This window comes from Amaranthus tricolor, chromosome 1 (assembly GCF_026212465.1).
Source record: "Amaranthus tricolor cultivar Red isolate AtriRed21 chromosome 1, ASM2621246v1, whole genome shotgun sequence".
Lineage (NCBI taxonomy): Eukaryota > Viridiplantae > Streptophyta > Magnoliopsida > Caryophyllales > Amaranthaceae > Amaranthus > Amaranthus tricolor.
The window spans coordinates 8,258,472-8,282,863 of NC_080047.1; the positions used below are offsets into that span (position 1 = coordinate 8,258,472).

The 24,392-nt window shown below is 30.4% G+C and overlaps 2 protein-coding genes across 3 annotated transcripts; both read left to right on the forward strand.

Moving 5' to 3' along the window:
• The first annotated feature begins 463 nt into the window (after positions 1-463).
• LOC130821111 (protein CASPARIAN STRIP INTEGRITY FACTOR 1) lies at positions 464-4,154 on the forward strand. Its single transcript, XM_057686753.1, has 3 exons — positions 464-863; positions 1,187-1,245; positions 3,738-4,154. The coding sequence occupies exons 1-3, from the start codon at positions 779-781 to the stop codon at positions 3,876-3,878; spliced, it is 285 nt and encodes a 94-aa protein (XP_057542736.1). The 5' UTR covers positions 464-778; the 3' UTR covers positions 3,879-4,154.
• A 13,931-nt stretch (positions 4,155-18,085) lies between these two features.
• Positions 18,086-24,258, forward strand: LOC130818888 (uncharacterized). Of its 2 annotated transcripts, none has more exons than XM_057685141.1 (5): positions 18,086-18,173; positions 19,546-19,993; positions 22,103-22,134; positions 22,237-23,232; positions 23,701-24,258. In XM_057685141.1, the coding sequence occupies exons 2-4, from the start codon at positions 19,669-19,671 to the stop codon at positions 23,197-23,199; spliced, it is 1,320 nt and encodes a 439-aa protein (XP_057541124.1). In that variant the 5' UTR covers positions 18,086-18,173; positions 19,546-19,668; the 3' UTR covers positions 23,200-23,232; positions 23,701-24,258. The 2 variants fall into 2 exon arrangements, with proteins under 2 accessions (XP_057541124.1, XP_057541132.1); XM_057685149.1 differs by lacking the exon at positions 18,086-18,173 and adding an exon at positions 18,241-18,265.
• The last annotated feature ends 134 nt before the right edge of the window (positions 24,259-24,392 follow it).

The window sequence follows — 24,392 nt, forward strand, 5'->3', positions numbered from 1 at the left end:
ACAATTTTTTTGCTAAGATATGTTATATATATCAAATATGTCTAATCGTATCTGGCGCTAAGTATTCCACTTTTAAAATAGGGTGCTTGAGGTTTGAACCCGTGATATTTTATCATGTTAATTCTGATATCATGTCAAGGAAATAACTAAACCAAAAGCTTAGGCTGATGGTTCATCGTCATCATACTCAGTGTATTCTACCCATAGGAACTATGATCAGGGTATGAGGAGGAAAGAAAAGCGAGCTTCCTATACCCATTGAAAAAAATACAACATGCATTAAGCTGATGGTTGAAATCCTAAAATATATTATACTAAAATCTGTCTTTCAAGTTTCAACTAAATTATTTGGCTCTCCAAGGTAAAATTTGCCCCTCCATCCACCCATGCTTGTCATGAAACCAGCTAAGTAGAAAGTAGAATTGCTCGTATTAGGAACATAAAAAGTGGTAACCAAATATTCTTCTCCTTGTCATAACAATCTTGCCAACCTAATTCCCCTATTAAATTCCCACTAACTAAATGCATAGACTTGATTTTATACCCCAACAACATCAAAGTGGTCTCCTATCCCAATTACAATATTTTAACCTAAAAGATAAATCATTATCAAATAATTTCTTTTCTTATAAATAATTAATAATTGTTATCTTTATCTAGCTAGAAATGCCACTTCCAGGGTAAAGTTCATGTCTTTTGCATCATAACAAGAACCACCATCTTCTAGCTTGTACTTCCTTTAGAACAAAACAAGAAAAATAAGCTAAGAAGCCCATAAATGGAGTTTTCCTTACCATCTAAGAAACTTATTGTTCTTATTTTCCTCATTGTGTGGGGTTCACTTATATCGACTTCTATGGCAGGTAATGTAAGGGTTTATTTTTTCGGGTTTGGTTTGAATTTTTCCATATGCGATCCTGTTTATCAATAACTCTATTATCATCTTATTTCTTAATTGAAATTTAAAAAGGGTTGATTTCTTCGATTATGATTTAAGTTGAGGCCCTGCCTATGAACAACTTTGTTATTGTCTCATCGTTTGTAATAAAAATAAGAGTTAGATTTTTTCGGGTTTAATTTGGGATTTTTTAGTTCTGAATCTGCCTATGAATACATCTGTTGTTGTGAAGTATTATAAGATGAAAATAGGAAAAAACTAGCTTAAAATTTCTTTTAAATTTTGTAGGTCGTCATTCCAAGTTCACTAAAAGCTTAGATAAGGAGAATTTTGTTGAAGCTTATGAGGTAAACAAAACTAGTTATATATACACTCTATATTAGGAAGAAACCTACTAAGATTATACGTCTATGGATGTTATATTGTTTAAATCGTTAGTGTTTATTAAAAGAATTTGGAATATGTTTGTGATATATATAGAAGATTTAAGGGTGTTTGGCTAATGACTATTAAAATTAATAATTTGAATAGTTCGTTTTAAACACATCATGAGCAACTTGTTCAAAAGTAGCTAAATAATGATAATAAGCTTTTTCAACTTGCTTCCAAACACCAGTATTATTATGTGGTTTGATCACCCAAAAATTTATTTGTATCAATTAAAATATGCTAAAATTGTCTTATAAACTATTTTGTCAATATTTCATTAATTCATGCATAAATTATAATCAATGTATAAATGGAAAAGGATTATGTTATTTAGTATGCATGTGGTTTCCTATAAATAGTAATTCACATTCTCACACGCAAGGTTTTTTTAGAAGCAATAGAATTATTGCTTACTAAATTTGTAGGTTGAGAATTGATATGTTGTCATTTATAGTTTTTTGTTATTGGTTCATTTTGAATGTTTGAAATCAGAATATGGAAGTGTTGTTACAGCTTATCCTGTCTAAAAATAATAATAAAATTTTTGTTATTAATGATGTTAATTATGAGCAGTTATATGTCCATAATTGTTATTTAGGCACTATTTATCTTTCATATATTCACATTCCATTAACCGTAATTTAAACTTTTATTATCTTTTATCTTTTTTAAAGGGTAAATAATGCATAATAGTTACTACTACTAGTTCTTTCCCTTGAGTTTTTAACCAAAAGTTTCAATATTTGTCACAAATATTTAGGAGTTGTTAAGTTGTTAGAAAATAACGACAAAAAGTTTAATAGAGTAGACAAATATAAGCAAGAATTATATAATCATTAAAATCTTGTAAATTACATAGAGCAAATATTAAAAAAAAAAAAAAAACTGATAAAAATTTTTAAAAAAATAGCAAATATGAACAGTAAGGAGATGGATTTAAGAACTGTTCGAGGGCTACTCGCCAGGCTTGACCCACCGGGCTCGAAAAACGAGCGACTTTGGACAACCTTTTTCAAAAAAAAATTAAATTAGAACGGGATTACCCGTCCGCCAAGATAAATGGGCGGGTAGCGACGCCAAAAAATACCCGCGCGTATACCTGCCCGCCCACTAAGTTTAATATACTCCCTCCTATTCATCCTAAGTGTCTCATTTCCTTATTTGGTTAAATCACCCTAAATGTCTCATTTCTATTTTGGGTATATTACCTTCACTAATTTACCCCTACTAAACTTAGCTTTTTCATACCTTTATACATACTAACCCTACTTTACCCCTATAAAAATTTAAAAAACACTATATTTTTTTCTTTTACATGTGGTCTCATTTGACCACCTAAAAAATGGTGAAAAGTCAAATGGGACACATTGGGTGAATAAGAGGGAGTATTAATTATTAATTAATTAATTCTATGATTATGAATCTAGTAGTCTACTGTCTAGTACTACTAGTCTACTACATACCCAACTTTAGTAATTAGTAATTAGAATTAATTTATACCCACTTTAATAATTTTTAAAATTTATTATGATTGGAGAGATATGTTTTTGGACTTCGTACTCCGTAGTAAGATAAATCGACGATGCAATACTTTTGTTGAATTATCCAACGTAATGTTTATATTGATGTAATTTGAGTATTTTGAGACTTTTTATATATTTGGAGTATTTTGGACAATGTATTGTATTTTAATTGTTATTAAAACTTAACTTTATAATTTGTATTATATTTTAATTTTTATATAATAAATATCTGTCTACCCGCAGGTTCCACCCGCTTTAAATATAGGCAGGTAGCGACAAAAAAAATATGCCCACAAACGCGAACGGACTTTTGAATATTTGAGTCCGCAGATAAATTTTTTTAGGCACTATTCGATCCGCTACCCGCCCATAAACACTTCTAAGTGATGGAAGAGTATTTGTTATTGTATTCGATAACTATTAATCATGGTTGCTTTTAAATTAATTATTCAATCTATATTATTAAATGAATTATTAAAGCATTAAAGCACATCGTACATTAAATTTATACAAACCTCAAGCTATTTAAATCATAAAAAGATAAAAGAAACATCATTGCCTCAAATTATTTTGATGGGATACTTAAATAATATTATTATTATATAGTTCAGTAAACATGTCAATTCACTTACTCAAACTTTAATATCTCTAATTAATTTAATGGAATATAATAAATAAAAAATTAAATTTTTACATTGAGACGATTCAACCAAAATTTCATTTGCCTATATTTTAATTCATAAATTAAGATTAAAATATAAATAAAAAATGATTGATAAATAGTATTAAAAATGAACACACGGGGTAGATTGAATTATTCGGCTTCGTATTGGATTTTTTTTATATTTACTGGTAATTTGTACTCTCACCGACATTTTTTAATGCAGGAATCAAACTTTAAAAGAGACGTAAAGGAAGAGATGATAATTCATGAGAGGATGTTAAGAAGGGTGAACACTAATGACTATGGAAGATATGATCAATCCCCATCTCTTCCAAGGCCACGCCACAAACTCATTCCCAATTAGTTTAATATATGTGTTTGGCTTTGCATGAGGTTTTGCTTTACTAAAATAAATAAATTTACATATATATTATATATATAACTAGCTAGCTAGCTAGGGTATTATATTAAGTTTAAATATATACTTATTTGTCTTTTTAGTGTTTTTTTAACTAAAAAAATTTTTATATAAAATGATCAAAGAGTAAAATTAAAAGGACAGAGTAGTATATTTGTATTTATTGTATGTGTATGTATACAACACTATGTGCTTGATGTTTGTCTTTTAATATATGCTATATACGATAATATGTATCCTATGAATTATATTTTTAAGTCGTTGTCTATTAAATTTTGCGATATATTTGTTTTAATTTCTATTGTTGTATATATGTGAATTATCCTGTATTTTAAAAATAAGAAAAGAATAAATATTATTTTATAATTTGAGGAGTAATTTTTACTATTGCCAATTAAATTGATTTTAGTAGTGAACATCCTTTGAGTTTTATTGTGGTTGATCTATTCTTTTTTTTATTTGAATCCTCTTGATCCATTTCTTAATATTAACAATATTAGGCTAATTTTCAAAGAAACATAGACTTTCAAATGAGACGGTATCATGGTAAGACTACTGGCCCAATGTTTACAAGTTTCTAGGTTTTTAATCTTTACTCTTAATTACAAATAATCATGAATAATGTATATGTACATCAAGCTACCTAGGGTTACTTAAAATAAGAGATTACACAATATGTAAGTTTCCCTAATTAAAAATATTCTATATATTCTAGTTTTCATAATCTAACATTCCCCCTTAAGTTGGGTCGTAGGGTCGCTGACACCCAACTTGCACAAAACTTCTTCAAAGAATTGCATCCCTACTGCCTTCGTGAGGATACCTGCTAGCTGGTTCTTAGACTTCACATGAGGGAGCTTGATCACATTCGCTTCCAATTTTTGTTTTATGAAATGTCTATCGATTTCGACATGTTTCGTCTGATCATACTGAATCGGATTCTCAGAAATATTGATGGCAGCTTCATTATCACAATACAGTTCACAACTCTCTTTAGGAGTAAATCCAAGTTCTGTTAATAACTTTCTAAGCCATAGGATCTCAGTGATTCCCTTTGCAACTCCTCTGAACTCTACTTCTGCACTAAATAAAGTGACAACTTTCTGTTTCTTGCATCTCCATGTTACTAAGTTACCTCCTACAAGAGTAAAGTATCCTGAAGTTAACTTTCTGTCATATCTGTCACCTGCCCAGTCCGCATCTGTGTAAGCAATGAGTTTTAGGTGACCATTCTTTTGGTATAAGACTCCTTTTCCAGGGGATCCTTTGAGATATCTCAAGATTTGAAACACTACTTCCATATGCATTGTGGTTTGTGTATAAATCGACTGACAACTCCTACTGCATACGCGATGTCAAGTCTCGTATGAGCTAAGTAAATCAACTTCCCTACCAATCGCTGGTACTGCATAAGGTCTGCTAGTTCCCTTCCTTCAAGCATCTATAATCCGTGATTCATCATCATTGGTGTCTCGATAGGTTTACAATCTAACATTCTTGTTTCAGCTAGCAAGTCCAGAACATATTTCTTTTGGGATATGAAGATTCCTCTGCTTGATCTAGGAACTTCAATACCTAAGAAATATTTAAGTCTTCCAAGATCTTTCATTTCAAATTCCTGGAACAATTTGCTTTTGAGATTCTCTATTTCTACTTTGTCATCTCCGGTACTAATCATGTCATCAACATAGATTATAAGACATGTTATTTTCCCTCCTCTTCTTTTAAGGAGTAAAGTATGATCGGAGTTGCTTTGTCTGTAGCCAAATCTTCTCATAGTAGATGTAAACCTTCCAAACCATGCCTTAGTAGACTGTTTCAAACCATACAGTGCCTTCTTTAGTCTACATCCTTCGTTTTCTAAGAACTCTGAAGTGAACCCTGGTGGTGCTTCCATGTAAACCTCTTCCTGTAACTCCTCATGAAGGAAGGCATTCTTCACATCAAACTGATGGAGTGGCCAATCCAAATTTTTTGTTATACTGAACAAAACTCGGATTGTATCAATTGTGCCATCTGCCTTGTATTTGATTGTGAACACCCATTTGCACCCAACGACTTTCTTTGTACATGGTAAACCACATTTTTCCCACGTGCCATACTTCTTGAGGGCACTTATTTCTTCTTCCATTGCCTTTCGCCAATGATCAGTTGCTAGGGCCTCTTTAACAGTATCTGGGAGTTTGGTGTCGTACAATGCTGCATTGAACGCCAAGGCACTTTGTAACATATTCCCTTCATTTGATGTTTCAACAGGATTTCTCGATCGTCTAGTCTGATAATCTGGATCATACCTCTTTGGAGGGATACCTCGTGTGGTTCGAGTTGGTAGCATATATGATGCTTTCTCATTATCCTGGCATTCATGATTATTTGTTTCTATACTGTCCTCTGCAACTTCATTCTCAGTTAAAGAATCAACATCATTATTATCAACAATTTCAAGTTCACTTTCTAAATTTCTTACCTAATGATCAGACAGGACTGGTAGAGGTGGGAACTGAACAGCTTGATGAGATACTTGTTCTTTTTGGTCTAAGTTAGACAAGACTGGATTAGTTAGCCATTCGAGATCGTCATCTTTCTTCTCCCCCTGACATCGAGAATGGTGGTAGTAGAGCTCATACTCAATGAACTCACAATCCATAGTAGTATATACCCTTTGAGTCTGAGGATCATAACATCTGTACCTCTTTTGATTCCTTTCATAACCCACAAAAACACACTTCGCTGCTCTTGGTTCCAACTTATTTTGCATTCTTTTGGAATAATGGACAAAGACTATGCAACCAAAAATTCTAGGGGATAAAGAATGCGCAAAAGGTAATAAGTTGTGATTTTTTAGAGTATCCAGGGGTATATAATAGTTAAGACTTTTTGTGGGAAGACGGTTGGTGAGATAGTTTGTTGTGGCAGCAACCAGGTTTCATGAGAACAGTACAATTAAGATCCTTCGTAAGTTGACTGACAGACAACAATTTATGAGAAAGATCGGGAACAAATAAACAATTCTTTAAAGTGAGTTTTTTAGCGAATGAGATAATCTCGGCTCCTTCCACTTTAATTTCCTCCCAACTGGCAGTTTTAATAATATTTTTCATCTGTTTATCATGAGTCACAAAGTCATTAGGGTCATAAGACATGGTGTCTGTGGCCCCGCAATCAAAGATCCAACCACTATTGAAAATAGATAATGCAGTACCACAAGGAGGAGAAAAGTCACCCTTTTTAAAGGACACGTGACACCCCCCCCCCCCCCCCCCCTTATTTAAAATGTGTCATCCTAAATGCTTTGGGTTCCCACAGAACTCTAATGCCCCTTTCTCCTTTGATGCGCTGTTTATGAGAGATAATCTCTCTCTTTCTCTCTCTTTGTTACCTGTTGTACTGTTTAGGGCTACTCCTTCTTCCCTTTCTTCTTCACTGATGACATCTCCAATTTTGCTCAGCCCTATGGCTGCTCTGCCGATTCTGTTGTCGGAAAATTTTTGAGATTCTTTGGTCCCCTTTTTCTTCGTGTTCGGCCACCACTCTGGATAGCCCACTAGTTTAAAGCATTCATTCGTAGTGTGTCTTGTACCACCACAGTGAGTGCATCGAAGGTGGCTTTTGTCATCATTTCTCTGGTACGGTTTTCCTTTGACGACAAAGCCTCCTCCTATGCCCGATGATTCGATCTCTGATGAGGGCTCCTTCTTCATGATTCGATCTCTTCTATCTTTGTCAAAGGATTCATCAATCCCTGCTAAAAATTGATACAACCTGTTTTGTTGTGTAATTTGGTTCTAAATGATGATATCATTCGGATCTTTCATAGGGTTTGGTTGTCTTCTGTCTATTTCCTTCCACAGCGTGATTAATTTGCTGTAGTAGGTTTCAATGGGGTCATTCCCTTGCTGGATTTTGTTTGTTTTGACCGTAAGATCAAAGATTTGTAGGCCATCTCTCCCGCTATTGTACAACGTCTCAGTCCCTGACCTCTGGTCTTGGCTATTGTAAAATCAAGAAATTAATTAACCAAGTCAATGTCTATGTTCTCCGATATCCACGAAATGACAATCGAGTCATATCGAGTCCATTGGTTGTACTCTGGGTGGTTTTTGGTTGGTGGATCAGCAATGATGTGTTTGAGCCGTCCACGACCACTAATGGCTAAGTGCATCAGCCTGGACCATTTGGTATAGTTCTGGTTTGTCAATTTTTCGGATATTATGGGGGTTTGGGTGTTGGTTACAAGTTTAGTGGGTTGTTTGTTGGGATTTAACTGTTGAAATAGTTGCAACAACTGTCCCATTATTACAGGATGATCTGGTGCTATGATGGTTCTGGATTCATTCTCCATTTTTGGTTTCTTGATTTTCTGTCACATGTAGGTTTAAGGTATACGGTGAAGCTGCAAAAACGATTCAGAATCGTTGCTGCTCTGATACCATGATTTCGAGTAAAAACGCAGTTTCTAGGGTTTTTAATCTTTACTCTTAATTACAAATAGTCATGAATAATGTATATATACATCAAGCTACCTAGGGTTACTTAAAATAAGAGATTACACAATATGTAAGTTTTCCTAATTACAAATATTCTAAATATTCTAGTTTTTATATTCTAACAATTTTTAATGTCTAGTTACAATATTTTAAAAAATATATTATTGGTCGTCCCAATTAGAGATGGTGTTTCAAAGAGACCATCTCTCACAAGGATTTGTGTTTGGAATCAGCTTGGTTTTTGAAATCATTTGACTTTTCGATGTCTTTGCTTGAACTAAATAAATTAAGTTCTTGGAGTATAAACATCTAGCCCATCTCAACTTTGTAATTAGGTTGGGCTTTGGAAGAGCATTTGTAGTGAGGTTAGGAGAGCAACAAAGATTGAGATTTAGTGAGAACTACACTAGAAATCTTTGAGCATTGTAAGTGAATTTGTTAGAGATTGTTAGAAGTGTGATGTCTTATGAATAGGAGAAAACATCAATATAAATGATTTTTTCTATTTTGGTGAGTTTTATAAATTTTAATTTTAATACTTAAAGGATCTTCCCACCTCTCAAAATTGATTATTTATGTGTCAACATTGTTGTGGGTAAGCAAATTCCAAGTTAGCCACAATCCTAACAACACCAAACCAAATAAAAAAAATTATTATTTGTATTTTTAAATAAATAGATATTTTTGGCCGAAAATATTTTTCTGCAAACCAAACACATGTTTAAGTTAACTATTACCAACTGAATCAAGTTGGAGTGTGAAACTCACCTTTTTAGGTAAGGTCTTGTGATCGATCATCATTTAACTCTTTCATTCTCTCAACCTACCCTATAATAATTTGTATGGGTATTTGGGTATAGTACGTCTTGTAAGTGATCAGTTTAACCTCGTAAGTGATTACTTTGTGATTATAAGTAATCAGTCACTTAAAGATTATAAGTGATCATTTTAAAGTATAAGTGATCACTTTAAGATTATAAGTGGTCAATTTAAGACAGTGAGTGTACATTGGATTAACACATTAGAGTTATAGAGATAGTCTTACCTTAAGACCCTCTTATTTGAGAATTTATGATGATATAACACAAATTCTTGTATGAGACAGTCTCATTATAAAAAGCCCATCTAAAACAAATTATCAACCTGTGAGCTTCTTATTTTGGAATTGTCTCACCGAAAAATAGTCTCTCAAAAGTCGCAAGAGTAGCTCATTGGTAAAAATATTCAAAGTAGACTTTATGTAAGGAAGTTTAAGCCCAAACAAAATCAAGCTAGCCCAGTGTAAGAAGAATGACTATACCGAACTATAAGCCCAGCCCAAACAAAGTTTCTCATCTTCCACTGTCCAGGCTTTTTCAACTACTACTACTCCAATGAAACACCTACTAGTAATAGTAAATCATTATATTTGACTCTTCCCATCTAATCCATTATTGAAATAATACTCTCTATGACTCTGTGAGCTTTATCCTTAAAAAATTGGAACAATATGATATTGTATGCATATTAAAAAAATGCTAGGGACAATTAAATTTTGTAGATAAAATTAAAAGTAAGAAATAATTGAAGAAGAATTGTAAATAAAAATATAAAAAACGATGGATAAAAATGTAGCAAAGTTAAAAGTGATAGACTTAAAAAATACTGCAATATCTTATGAATATATAGAGTAATTAATAGTAATTTATAATATGGGAAATTAGGAGGCATAAAACTTCAAAATTAGTCAACAATCCACCTAAATTAAATGTATGAAGGTTTGAAAATTAGTGTAATGACATTGTAATTATCTAGAATTAAGTCACCCTAATCTCATAAGAAACTGTCTAAAATAGACAAAAAAAAATATTATTAATGTTTTCTACAGGGACATGTTATCTTTCATTGAACTGAGTTATAAAGAAATTATTAGTGTTAAATTTAAAAACTGACACTACACAAACGATATATTTGGTAGTTGGTATTAAATAATGAAATTATAATGAAAATTTAGTATAATTTTAGTGGAAAAATTAATGTTTATACTTATTCTACTTTAATCATCTCATTTACTTCACAAAACTTATTCCAATATATTACCATTTCAAGAAATGGTGTTAGGTAGTATTGAAAAATCATGGAAAAAACTTACTAATGATTTCATATGATATGACATGATACATTTCGTAAAAATTTTCGCTGCAAATTATTCTCATTACTACTATTTAATACTAAAAGCAAATAGGCCGTAAGAGTTTGTTTGATAAAATAGCTTTTGGTTTAACTTTTTGGTTGATTTTTTTTTTGATAAATGAGAAATTTTTGGTTGGTTGTAAAAGCCAAAAAAAATTAGTACATGACTTTTTCTGTCTGTTGAAAAATTTATTTTTTAAGTTAAATAAAAAAGCTAACTTTGTTACCTTTTTAAATGGCTTTTTATCCATCTTTTCTTTAATAGTTAATAACTAATTTTACTAAATTAAATATCCTTCTAAACAACGAACTTAATTGAATAGTTTAAAAACCAATAAAAACATTCAATCCTTTTAATTGGCCAAACAAACTAATTAGAAAACTAACAGGGAACAACTATTAGCCATTTGACATTTTCTAAACAAGCCTTAGCGTTTTTGTCTTCTTACACAAGTTAGTTTGAAGCATTGAAGCTACTCAAATCAAATTTCCATTAATTATATCATTAAAAATTATTATTATTGTTGATTTAGCTCATGTCTAAATGTAATTCTAAGATTGGACTCTTTGAGTTAGTGGTGAACTTATATTAGTATAGGATGAGTTAAATATTTATTTTTATATATGTGTTGAACTAACTTAATTATTTCATATATTCAATTAATGAGAACTAGACGTCTAAGCCTAGATTTTGGGCTTTGGATTCAATTATTTCGTGTTTCAAAATAAGTAATTATATTTAAATTGTAAATTTTAATTATAAAATTATTAATAATGAATTTGATAATGACAATATTAGAAAATTATTTTCGAATTCTCACATTTAAATACATTAAAAATAATGGTGAAATGATTTATATCTAAAATCATTTTTTTTTTATATATGCTAAACATTAAATATGAGCAAATTTTAATTTTTTCATAAACTAAATTACTCATTCCCCAAATATGGCATTAAATCATTATCAAATCATAGTTATTATAAGATTGAGTATGGGACTATATAAAACCTAAAGTTTGTCGGTAGTTAGTCTAAAATTGATTGGTAAGTCAAAATCATTAAAAACAGATGTATAATATTATCATTGGATAAGGGTATAATAGGATAAAATTGTAATTGATAGGATTATAAGAGAAAATAAATTTTATTTATTCGTTACGAGGAATCTCATTTATTGATTATTTTCAAATAATTTTATTTTTAATATATATTTGTTCCTATCACACCCGATGTGAGAAGGAAGAGTGGAATTATGGTGGTTTAGACTAGTAGATATAATTTGGAGCAAATATATAGTATAGATTTGATTATTATATAATAATACAAATATGAGGTTATTTGCACTGATTATTTTTCACAATTTTTTCAAAGACAAATCTAACTCTACTTTCTCAAAAGGGTCTACGTGTATTTTCTTTACAATATTGCCCTCCAAATGTGTACCAAGTTATGAAGCCAACAAAAAAGGTTAAGGGATAAAATTGTACTTACAAGAAAAGGGTTTTGTTTGTCAACTTGGTTTGACATTGAAAAGTACTTGTATAATAATACAAAATTAAAAATGAGGTTGAACCGTAGCATCCACCAAAGTGTATTTTATTATTTTATATTAGTATAAAGTATAATATAATGATCACTTCATTGTCATTCTTTAAATCAATTACGTGAACAATTTGTACTTTTCTTTTGTTTTTGAACATAAGGGTTACCTTATTTTTATGTGATAAAAGAATTCTGGGTTAAGTCTGTGGTGAAATTTTTTTTATAAATTGTGGAAGTTTGAAGTTTACTACATATAAAAAATAGAAAAATTGATTAATAATAATATAATTTTTTCTTATTTTTCTATAATAATATTAATTTTTTATTAAATATGAATAATACCAATTTCAGAGGTGTTTCCCTAGAAAATCTCTAACATGTTAAAATGAAACTATAAGATATTATATGACAAAAAAAAGGTAAATTAGCTAATAAACTAATGTTGGTATTATTCTAGAAAAACACTTTAATTTGGTATTATTTATGATTAATTAAAAATTGGTATTATTGTAGAATAATTAATGTACTTATGGTAATTTTTTCAAAAAATATTATTTTGGGAAAAGTGTCAGAAAGTACCTAATAAATTTTTTTTTTGTTAAATTGAAAAAAAAATCAAATTGTTGATGGCGAAGAAGAGTTTTCGATTTTTGACTCAATATCGAAATCGAAAAGAAATTGAAAATGAGGAAGAAGAATTTTCGATTTTGACTATTCAACCGTTATATTTGACGCTCAACTAAAAGAAAACGTTACTTGGTAATCTTTGAAAAAGAAAAGATTTTATTAGGTATTTTTTGACAAAACTTTTTTTGTTAGGTACTTTTTGGAAAATTTTCTTTTTATTCGGTACTTTTTAACAATTTTTCCTATTATTTTTATCGTTTTTATTCTTTAATCTACTATCTAAATTCTATTAAAAAATAAATAACATAATAAAAAAATTTGAGTTCCTAATTATGTCAATTTAAACACGTCTTTGTCTAGGGCTTAAATGTTTACACATAAATTGCATTATAAACAATTTATAGAATTCAAGAATGTTCATTATCAATTTGCCTTTAATTTGGATACAATGACTAGCGTAACATAATGAAATATCAATTACAGGTGATGTTTTAACTCTAAACTTAAGTTATAAATAAAAAGTACAAATAACCTATTAGTTATAATAAAAAAATACTTAATTTTTTAAGAAACTACAATTATATGTATTAAAAGGAAAAAGGGTGACCTTTCATTAGAGTTAATTTAAGTAAATAACGGTGATTTATAATATTGATAAATCACCATTATATGTAAGAATTTCATAGGATTAAACCTTTTGAATTTATATTTATCTTTTTTTGTTTTGTTTATTTTATTGGTATTTGATTTGTCTTTTTGTGGTGATTTACAAATCACGGTAATTGATTAGGAACTTTTGTTTCATTAATGGCTGTCTGGTGCACCTACATGAACGCATGAAGTGTCATAATGTCAAAAAATCAACTCAATAAAAAATTTAAGGTGATAATTAATGTCCCAAAATATACTATATACTCTAACACATAATCTCCCAAAATTTTAAAAAATACTGATATTCCTAAGGGAAAAGAGGGAAAAAAAATGAAAGGATAAAGTGAAATGCCTTACTAATAGAAGTCATGATTTTATACAGAAAAATAATACAATACAGAAGTTAAGAGTACTTAACAATAAATCTGTACATACCTTGTCATTATAAGAATTTTGAATCCACCTCAAGCTCATCCTACAACAAATTAGGATGGATTTTTATACATTATGCTCGATTTTGTTTTTCACAATTTACACTACTTTTTATTTTTAATTATCTTATTTATTTTGCACTTTTTCATCTTTTGATAATGGTCTTATTCTCTTTTTTTAATCTTATTTATAAACTTATTATTTATTTCTCTATCTTAACTATTCCTTTCTATTATCTACTTATTTTTTATTTCTTATTTTCTAATATAATTTTTTTTTCACTAAATTTCATCCAAAAATTATTAAGCATATTTAAAGAGGTATAGATGGAGCTAGTAATTATTATATAGCATATTTGTTAAATTAATGTATAACCATATTAAAATTTTTGGTTAACGCAGTACTTTGTATTTGTATTTACAACATTATTATATTGTATATAACTTTTCAAGGCAATCAAAGCTCAAATTTGTGATAGTGTCTCCTAAGAACTAGTCCCTCCGTTTTTTTTTTCTCAAATTTATCTATTTCACTATTTTTAAAGCAAATTTTAAGCTTAATATCTAGATAATGCTCGTCAATATATAGCATTACTAAATTTCTGACATATTTACATAAACAAAGATTTTATAATCATTTAATATATAAAATTGAAAAGATTTTATAAATAATTGAAAAAAAATTAAATACATGGTTTTTTAATACATAAATGATATGACCTAAAAAATAAAAAATCAATCAATATGAATAATATTATAGTCATAATTAGTAAATAATTAAATCAAAGATATAAATATTAGTCATAATAACACTGATATTATCATTAAGTTTTAAAGGGAAAATATTTGTTAAGGTGGTGACTAGGGGTGTAAGTAATTTGGTGAAAAATCGAACACCGAACCAAACCAAATTAACCAAATAGAATAAGTAATTTGGTTTGACTATATTTTAAATTTGGTTTAGTTTGGACTGAATTTTAATTATAATTTGGTGTTCGGTTTGGACTCGGTCTTCCAACAAAACCGAAAAACTGAAATGTTAAAGGCATGTTATATTTTCCATTTGATTTGTTTGAATTTTTGCCCTTATTTTTAGATTTTTGTTAAAAGTTTTTTACTTGTTCAAATTAAAAACCCTAAAATTATTAATATTTATTTAAGAGCTTTAGAAAGAATAAGTTTGAAACAATACATGCATATTTGATTTTCAGTGCAATTCGGTCTATTCAGTTCAATTTGGATTGATATTTTAAAATTCGTTTCGATTCAATTTGGATTATAAATATTATGATTTGGATTTTGATTGAAAATATCAAAACCAGATTATAAATATTACAAATAACCGTTATTTACTAAGACGTTCTCGATAAATTATAGATTGAGCTCCATTTTCAATGTACCAATTACTTTTTTTTTGGTTTCTATGTGCGTGTCATTTTTTAAACATCTTATTTTGCTCATAAACATTAATTTAAACATTAAAGTAGAATGTATTTTAAATTTTAAATTAAATAATCATTAATCATATTATGTAGTATGTTATAAAAAATGATATTTATCACCAACTTATATGGTAAAATATATTATGTTATTTTTATCTTTTATTTTGTATTTTTTACTCTTTTGAATATATTATATTATATTATTATTCTTGTTGAGAAACACATTCGGCGCGTTCTTCAGTTTTTTCCTTATTGTAATTAACAAATAATTTACTATAAGCGGAATATAAACGCACTGAAACAACTAAACAAGGAATATTGAGAGATTTGATAAACTAATCACACACCACAAAATATTACTTTCTTGAAAGGTAAATAAAGCATAGGCCATAGATTGCGTTTCATGCACTTCGAGTGCCATTCAAGGAGGAGTTAAGTTGCCTTTTTCACTATCCTTTCAAAAATTCCGCAACCCTTCCAAAACAACCTAAGATAAAACCACAACAACCAATAGGATAATATTCGAAAAATATAAAAATAAATAAAAATGAATACAAGTTAAAATGAGTTATGCAATGTGGTAGATAATTATAATGAGGTTATAAATTGGTTTTACCTAAAATAGAGGTGGACCCATAAGTAAAAGAACATGGTTAAAAAATACGCACTTTAATGATAAGAATAGTGATGGAGCAGGTTTTCAACCGTTAATTAAAATTTTTGGTTTAGTTGCTTAATTGTATGGGATCAATAGCTAACGTAACAGAATCTCATTTAGTCATTCTCCTCTTTATTTGTAGTAGAATATTTAGTGTAGTGTATAGGGATGACGTTTGTTGCATCAATAGCTAATTTTCTAATGAAAAGTTAGTATAATTTGGTAAGAAAATCTCTTCATAAGTATATTGATCATGTGCTAACTACTTTAATCATCTCATATTTTAACCTTTTTTAACTTTTTTTTACAAAATTTATGCCAATGCATTATCAGTTTACCTAAGTAATATTAAGTGATAATGAAAAATTGTAGTAAAAAATAAACTTTTATCATCAAAATTTCATCAACAAGCGAATATCTTGGTATATGAATTGAAAATTTATACTATAAACCATTTTCATCACAATTATACAGTACCAACAATTAAACATATATTAAACTTTGTCCTACATAAAGGCTAGTGTTTATTTTAATGTGTGTTCAAGGACTTGAACTCAAAGCTAACTATTAAAGGTATTACAATGGTGGAGCATAAACTAAGGAACATGAACAATAGAGACTTTAGCTAAAGCTACCAAGCATACAAAGTCATGTATTTGACATAGTCCTCGGATCTAGTGGTAAAGGTCATGCTTCTTAGGTCGAAACTCACAATCACGAATCTTATTTGATACAATGTTATTTAATTTAATTATTTTAAGTCATTTTAAATAATATTTTTAAAAGCAGACATTTAAGTTAGCTTTTAATTTTCTTTTTCTTTTTGTTACGTAAAAGCTTATTATAAAATTATTTTGTTGTGAATAAATAATACAAGGAAGAAAACTGAAAACAAGAAGGGGCTAGAGCCGCTCATTCAAGCATGCTCAAGGTAGAACCTTCAATCTTTCAATCTTGGTTTCCCTCATTGCTTGTACGAGTATATTGCATACTTGTTAGCTTTCAATCTTTGACTAATTGCATATCATTTCCAAATATTCCAACACCCGGTAAATTGCACCAATTTAGCATAATATTGCACGGATACTCTTCCTTACCATATTTCAATCATCATAAATTATAAATTTCGATAAAAATGTTAAAAAATAATAAATTTGATTTTTAAGAGCTTTAATAAGTTTAATTATTTTAGTGGATGATAATTGATTACTAAATAATATTTATTCAAATAGAATGTGATATTATTTTTATATAAAATTAGAGTTAAACTTTGTAAAATATTTATATTATTTATTATAGCAATTTTGTTTATCTAAATTAGGATATGAAATGTTCAATTAAATGAAAAAATTATAATTTCAATAAATTTAAATAGAAGTGCTAAAAATAGATCCGATGACCATTAATTTACTCGACATTATAACGGAATCCAATTTAATCCGACTTCAAAAATATTTTACAATTATGTAAAAAACAATACAGACACAAACCCGATTTCAAATCGATCGATAATATCTAATTTAAAATCAATCTAATAACCCAAATAAACTCATATATATATATATATATATATATATATATATATATATATATATATATATATTTGTATCATTAGTTGAATTATTTTATATATGTATATATATATTACACTTATAAATTCGTTAATATCATATTTAGGAACGATGATTTTATTTGTAAATTTGAAATTAGCTTAAATTTATTATTTGACAACTTAAAAATTTTCAAATTCAAATTTGGATTAATTCCATTGTTTATAAAGTACTAAAAGTTAAGAATTTAAAAATTACTTTACAAATCATATTATTTTCAAATTTTTTATTTATGATTTCATAATTAAAATTCATATTTTCAAATAAAATACCTATTTTCAAAGAGGACCATTTCTTTTGATAATTTATAGAGTATAAAAATAAAGAAAATAACTTTTCGAAAAGCAAATTTCCAAATCCGCCAAACTAACCAAAAAGCGGTCACATTCTTAACGCCGTGATAACTTTTAAATAACAGTGAGGAAGTTAGTTTGAGAGTGTGAACGAAGTTAACTATGCGGAGAAATACACTTTTAACGTCGTTAAATATTTACCGTTAAAAGCGACTTATCACTAAAAACTAAGAATCAGAATCTCTCTCTTCTTCTTTCCCTTTTCCCTTTCTCACAATTTCTCTCTCCTCTTGTGGCGCCTTCTCAGTTGCAGTTTCAGACTTTCAGGTCATTTCTCTCTCCTTATTTTTTCGAATGAATAAAAATTAATTATTTAGTATGCAAAGATCATTTGTTAGATGTGATGAGCAAGATTTTTGGTAACTAAATCTTGTGATAATTTAGCTGTCGTATTTCTAAAATTTATTTTGATCTATTTTGTAATTTGGGTACTTTTTGTTCGATCATACAAATCGTGACCTAATTTGAATCAAATTTTCCTTTATTTTAAATCTTCAGTGTTCTGTATTCTTTTCCTTTTTGGTTTATAGCCATTGTTTTCGCATCATCTGAACTTAATTTTTATGGGATTTATCGTAAATGGGGTTTTAGTTATCAATCTTAATTTTTTAATTAATTAAATATTTTTTGGTTTTTTTGTTTATTATGTTTACGCTCACTGTTGCTTCTTTATTCTTCACACTTCTTGCTGCTTCTTTCCTTCCAGGTTTTATGCTTGCTTTTGTTATTTTTAGGGTTTTTTTTTTTTTGGATTTCTAAGAAGCTTGGAGATTGGAACTGTTATATTGAGGTCTTTTGAGATTAATTTGTGCATGGGTTTTGATTATGTTGCTGGGATGATCATATGTTTATGTGGGAGATCACGGCCAAGTAAAAATACACAATAATTCTTGAAGCGTTCTTTATTTTGCATTTTTTTGGAATTGTTTAGCCTAAAAAAAAAGTAATTGAACAACAGTAAAGTAAATAAATTGGTCATATACCTTGCGCATGCTCAACTCCACACCCGTGGGAAATATTGCTGAGTAATATTTATCCAACAGACAATTACTGTGGTGTTTGAGTGAAAAGAACTATTATTGGATTTTTAACATTGGTTGTATGATTGAGAAATTATTGATTATTTATGAGTTAGATAATGGGCTGTCTGAATTTCTGCATATTAATCATAGGGTTTTTCCCCTGCATTTGATTTCTTGGACTTGATCTTTAAATTTTTGTAAGTACAGATTTGGGTGTTATGTCTGAAGGTTAATGATAAATGTTGAGGTTCATGTACTATGATTGATGAATTAATGTCACTGCTTTAATTAAAGTGAATTTGTGTTGTACTGTTGTTTGCTATTGTCATTATATCTTTTATTTTTTTTGGGAATATTGTCATTTGTTTCTTCTATTGCCAATACCTTCTTTGAAGTCCTCATAGTAGTTTGAGTTTATGGATTCGATTTGTTGCCTGAAAATGTTGTGGCAAAATGTGATTGTTTGGTATATGTAGTTACTGCTTAATAGTATTGAGTTAATACATTATTGAGTGTGGATTTGGTAAATGTGGAATTTTCCTGGTTATATGAGTATATTTTTTAATGTACTTCACTTAGATGTCTAAGTTTATTAATTGTATTTCTTTACTTTGCAGAAACACGTACAATATTTGGTAGGATGTGGTTGATTCTGTTGGCAGTATAAATTGTAATTAAGGGGTGGCAACTTGAACTATAGCTGTTAGATTTTAAGCTGGTGTACCTGTGTATGAGCAAATATGGGAGCTGCTTGTTGTGTTGCTGCTAGGGACAAAACTTTACAGCATGGATCTAGTGGTGAGTTTTTGCATAGAAATTTCAGGCACTCTCCAACATGGAGTTTCCGATGGGATAGTAGAGTCGGGGTAGCTGGTGAAGAAGCTTCAGTAGGTTGGTTGTCTGATGTAACGAGTAGAAATGATGCGTTGGACGTAAAATCTGCAACTGATGTATCAGCGCAGGTTTCAGATGGTGGTAGTTCATTGGAAAGCTACCGAACAGGTGCATGGCGTAAGACTCCGATAAATCACGAACTTAATAAGAGCCAGAAATCAGCTGCCTCAGGTAAATAAATGTTTTTTTTATATGGCCAAAAATACTCTAATTGATTGCTCAGTATTTATGTAAGATTGGGAAACCTCCGATTTATTCTTTTTCTTTTATGTTGGGAATAAGATTCATCTCTCATGTTGAATTGTTTTGGTATATATATAGGCGGTAAGTGACCCCATACGTAGGGATTAAAGAATTGGCATTGTTGATTCTTTTCTTTTGATGCCTTTATGTACAGTCGTATTTATTTGCGCATTAGTGTTGTGTACCACATCATCAATTTATACTCAATTTTGGCTGCCATTGTATATTTTCTTAAAAAATTTGGATCATTTTCAAAAATATGTTCAGTTTTAAATCAATAACACTTGTGACACTTTATGTCTTTAAATAAGAGTAGTGAAGCTGGATGGAAAAGTTGAGAGCTAGCATGATGTCCAATTTTGAATTATATTTTGTTCATTTAATTACATTGCTGATTACAGGTTAATTTCATCTGGCATGCATATTAGAATTTTAGCTCATTGCATTTCCTACAGGAGTTTAAAGTTACCTAAATTCCATGATAGATTCATCTATTAGTAACTATCCGTCTATTATAACGGATCATTGCTTTAGTGGTGCCATTAGTGTACAAATTGTTGTTTTGTATAGTCAAATAGTTGTTCTGATTTTCTATGTATTCCCTTAGTCCTTTCTTTGTTCATTTGATTTTGCTTTTGCTTTTGAAAGTGATATTTTCCTGCACTTAGTAGCAATTTCGAAGGGACATGGTATTGAATATGATTTTAATATATATATATATATATATATATATATATATATATATATATATGAAGTTCTGACAGTATTTAATCACTGGGCTCTGGATTAATGGCTGGTTGTAGTAATACAACTCATTCATGTTGAGTTTGGACTTTTGCTCATACAAGATTTTCTGGATGATGGATTTGAGTTTTGGAAGATAAAAATTTCCTTCAACAATCAACATTGTGCTTGTATAACTATTTGGTTGTTTTATTTTTAACCCTGAGCATCCATCTATGGTATCTGTGTTGGTTGGTGGCATAAAACGGATAAATACTATACAAGGTTCATAAAACGGATAAATACTATGTGAGGTTGAGTAGAATGTCTCTTTCTTCTTTCATTACCGATATATGTTGCCTTGAACTATTTGTAGATTTTTCTCTTTTTCTTATTTTTGGGAGGGGGTGTTGTGGTTGAAAAAGAGTGTAGGGTGGAGGCGGGGACACTCATTTTTTGGATTCCATTTTTAGAAACTGCATTGATTGTTTTTTTATTTCAATTTATTAAAGATAAAGTAAATTACAAATACACCCTAACTCAGGGCTACATTGCCACTAAGATGAGTGCAGGTCTGGACCTTGGCTACCCTCATAAAAGATGAGTTATGATACCAATGGACCAAAGGTTACATGGCACTACTTTGATTCATTAGCCACTAAGATTTATCTTTATAATTCAAAGTACCTAATATAGAACCTGATTGTATAGCTCATTTGAGGGATATCTTGATCTTTGTATTGTCACATAATAGTTTCTTTTTGTAAAGAAGTTGTCACATTTTGATTTTCACTGATTATTTTAGAATTATTGTCATTTTAATTTTAACTGGCTCTCAGATTGTCACCCTACTTGACCTTCTAAAAATTGCCCGTTAAATGTTGGATCCACTGTGGGAAAATGAAAATAATGTTTGGTTGTGATTTGTTTCCGACAGTTCAAGATTTGGGTAGTCCATGTGACTTGTGTGCCTCCAGCTTTGATCTATGAATATTGCTCCCTTTTTGTAGAACAGTATTATACTAGTTTTCTGTTATCTTCTGCTCTGCAGTAGGTTTCTAGGCGTGTAAATTGTGGCAACTTTAATCTTAGTGGAGTTGTACGTTCATACCTTCTTTTTGCGGTATCTCAGTTCATGTTGATCTCTGTTATATAGCTTTATTGAATACTCTGCTGCATAGGTAGCCTCTTGGAGTCTTGATTTCGTTTTCTACCTTAAACTGCTGCGTCAACACCCCCTGTTTCTCTGCTTTCCCCTGAAAAATATTCATACAAGAATGTAATTTCAATTCTTTCCCTTTGTTGATATGGCAGGTCTATTAGGTGCAAGGAATTCATGTATAGAGGTATGTATAGAATGTTTTGTATTCTCTAGCAATAATGATTTTTTGTTTCACCATCGAACATTCAAATGACTTATTGTATTTCATTATCTGGTGGTGTTAAAGATCAAGCAACATCCAGAATCTCCGCAAGTTTCAGATGCTGCTGTCAAATTATCACCCTCAATTCATACAGTTTCTTCGTTAAGCATGTCACCTCTCTCATCCCAAAGTCATCCACCTCCGCCCTCACCGACCCCATCTGGGTGGACTCAGGGTTCGCCAGCTCATCAACTTGGCCATCAGGCATCCGATATCCTGAGTTCTGGGAGGAATTCACCTAGTATTAATTCTGTATCTGAAGAAGGCCAGGTCCCTTATGGGAACTCTGTTGCAAGCAATTTGTCAACTCGGGGTTCCTATGGCAGGTCCTCGGATGGTTGGTCAGCTCATGCCTTCTCTGAACTCATGTCAGCATCTCAGAGAGGCAGGTGGTCATTTGATAGTGACTCTTTAAACTTTGCTCGTGACAAATTGAGTAGAACAAGTGGTCATAATTCCCGTTCAGTTTCTGTTGATTTTCAAACATGTGGTATTTGCTCCAAGCTCCTGACAGAGAAATCAGTTTGGAGCTCTCAGAAAATTGTTATGTCTAACGAACTATCTGTAGTTGCTGTTTTGATATGTGGGCATGTTTATCACGCTGAGTGCTTGGAGACCATAACCCCTGAAATCAACAAATACGATCCTGCTTGCCCAGTTTGTATGCTTGGGGAGAAGCAAACGTTGAAACTGACTGGGAAAATGCTCAAGGCCGAAAAAGATTTTAAAGCTAAAAGCAGCAAGAAGTCAAGGAATCGGGTTGGGGATACCCATGCGTCTTTCGATTTTGATTATTGGAAGAGAAGCGCTAGTGCACATGAAGGCAAGACTCTGAAGCTTGGCAACAGCTCTAGCTTGAAGATTTCTGCCGCAAAGCCTTTTCTAAAGCGGCATTTCTCTTTCGGGTCAAGAGGCAACAAGTCTGCTTCAGAATGCCCATCAATTAGGAAAAAAGGGTTGTTCTGGGCAAAGTCTAGCAGGGAATGACCTCCTCCTGTAGCTTAGTTTCAGATCATGCAGGTGAGCTCTTAAAAAGTTACGTTTGCGTAAGATTGCTACTATATCGGTCCTTTTGTTATTTAAGTGCGGATCAAGAAGCAATAACGTCGAGACATCAATTTTTGCAACTCTAAAGTTTTTGACCTTTATTGTGACGCTTTTAGGCTTGTGCAAAAATGAATTCTAACTTGAAATTAGTTTATTTTATTTGTGGAAACGGGAATGTAGATTCTCACTCTGTTGAGTCATTATGTGTTGTTTTTCGGGGTAAATTAGGACCACTTTGTCCTAAGCCATATTTAATCAATAACCCTATTTTTCTTGAATTGTGTTACATCTAAAACAAACGAGTGGTGGCCAAGTTAGTTCAACACACATATGGAGTTGAGTGCACGATGCACCTTATATTAGTATTCTGTATTTAGTCCTGTTTATGCTACACGAAGAAGCTTTGCAAATTCACTTCCAACTTCACTCCTACTTTTGCAGGTTGTCTGTGCGATGTTGGATTTGGCAACACACAATACAAGACGGAAGTTGAATATGGCTCGGTTAGTTTCGAATTGATTTGGTATAAACTTCTCTGATATAAAATGGTTTAGCAGGTGATAAGACACTGTAAAGAAGGAATTATAGGTGATATAATTATAATAGCAAGTCATACGTAGGTAAATCAAGCAAGCCAGTGATTTATCAGGGTTTAATCTTTATTCATGTCATGTACATTTAAATTGTTTGAAGCAACAATTCAAGTAGTTTTATGTTTTGAAAGCAATGTTCTCTTTCATTTGTCCACCCACTAGTGGACTTGTTATATACAATTTGGTCCAAGCCAAACAAGATTCGGGTGCATATGTTCTCTCTGATGCTGCACTGATCATTTCGTGTCATTATTGTATTAGTCAAGAAACACTTGGTTGATCTCATCGATCAATGGAACGATACTATCGGAAAATGGAAACTCCGACTAATCTTGGATTCATCTTTGATTTTAGGGTTTGTGTTTTCCTATTTACTCTAAATTATTATGTTAAGTTCTTTACATTACTTTTGCTTGTACATTTGGTAATTTTTTCAGTTCATTTTCTTTGCCAATGATTTTTTATGTCACGGACTCACGGCGAGTTGATAGAGAAGCTCTTTGAAGATCCAAAAGACAAATGAATATTAAGATAATTTGG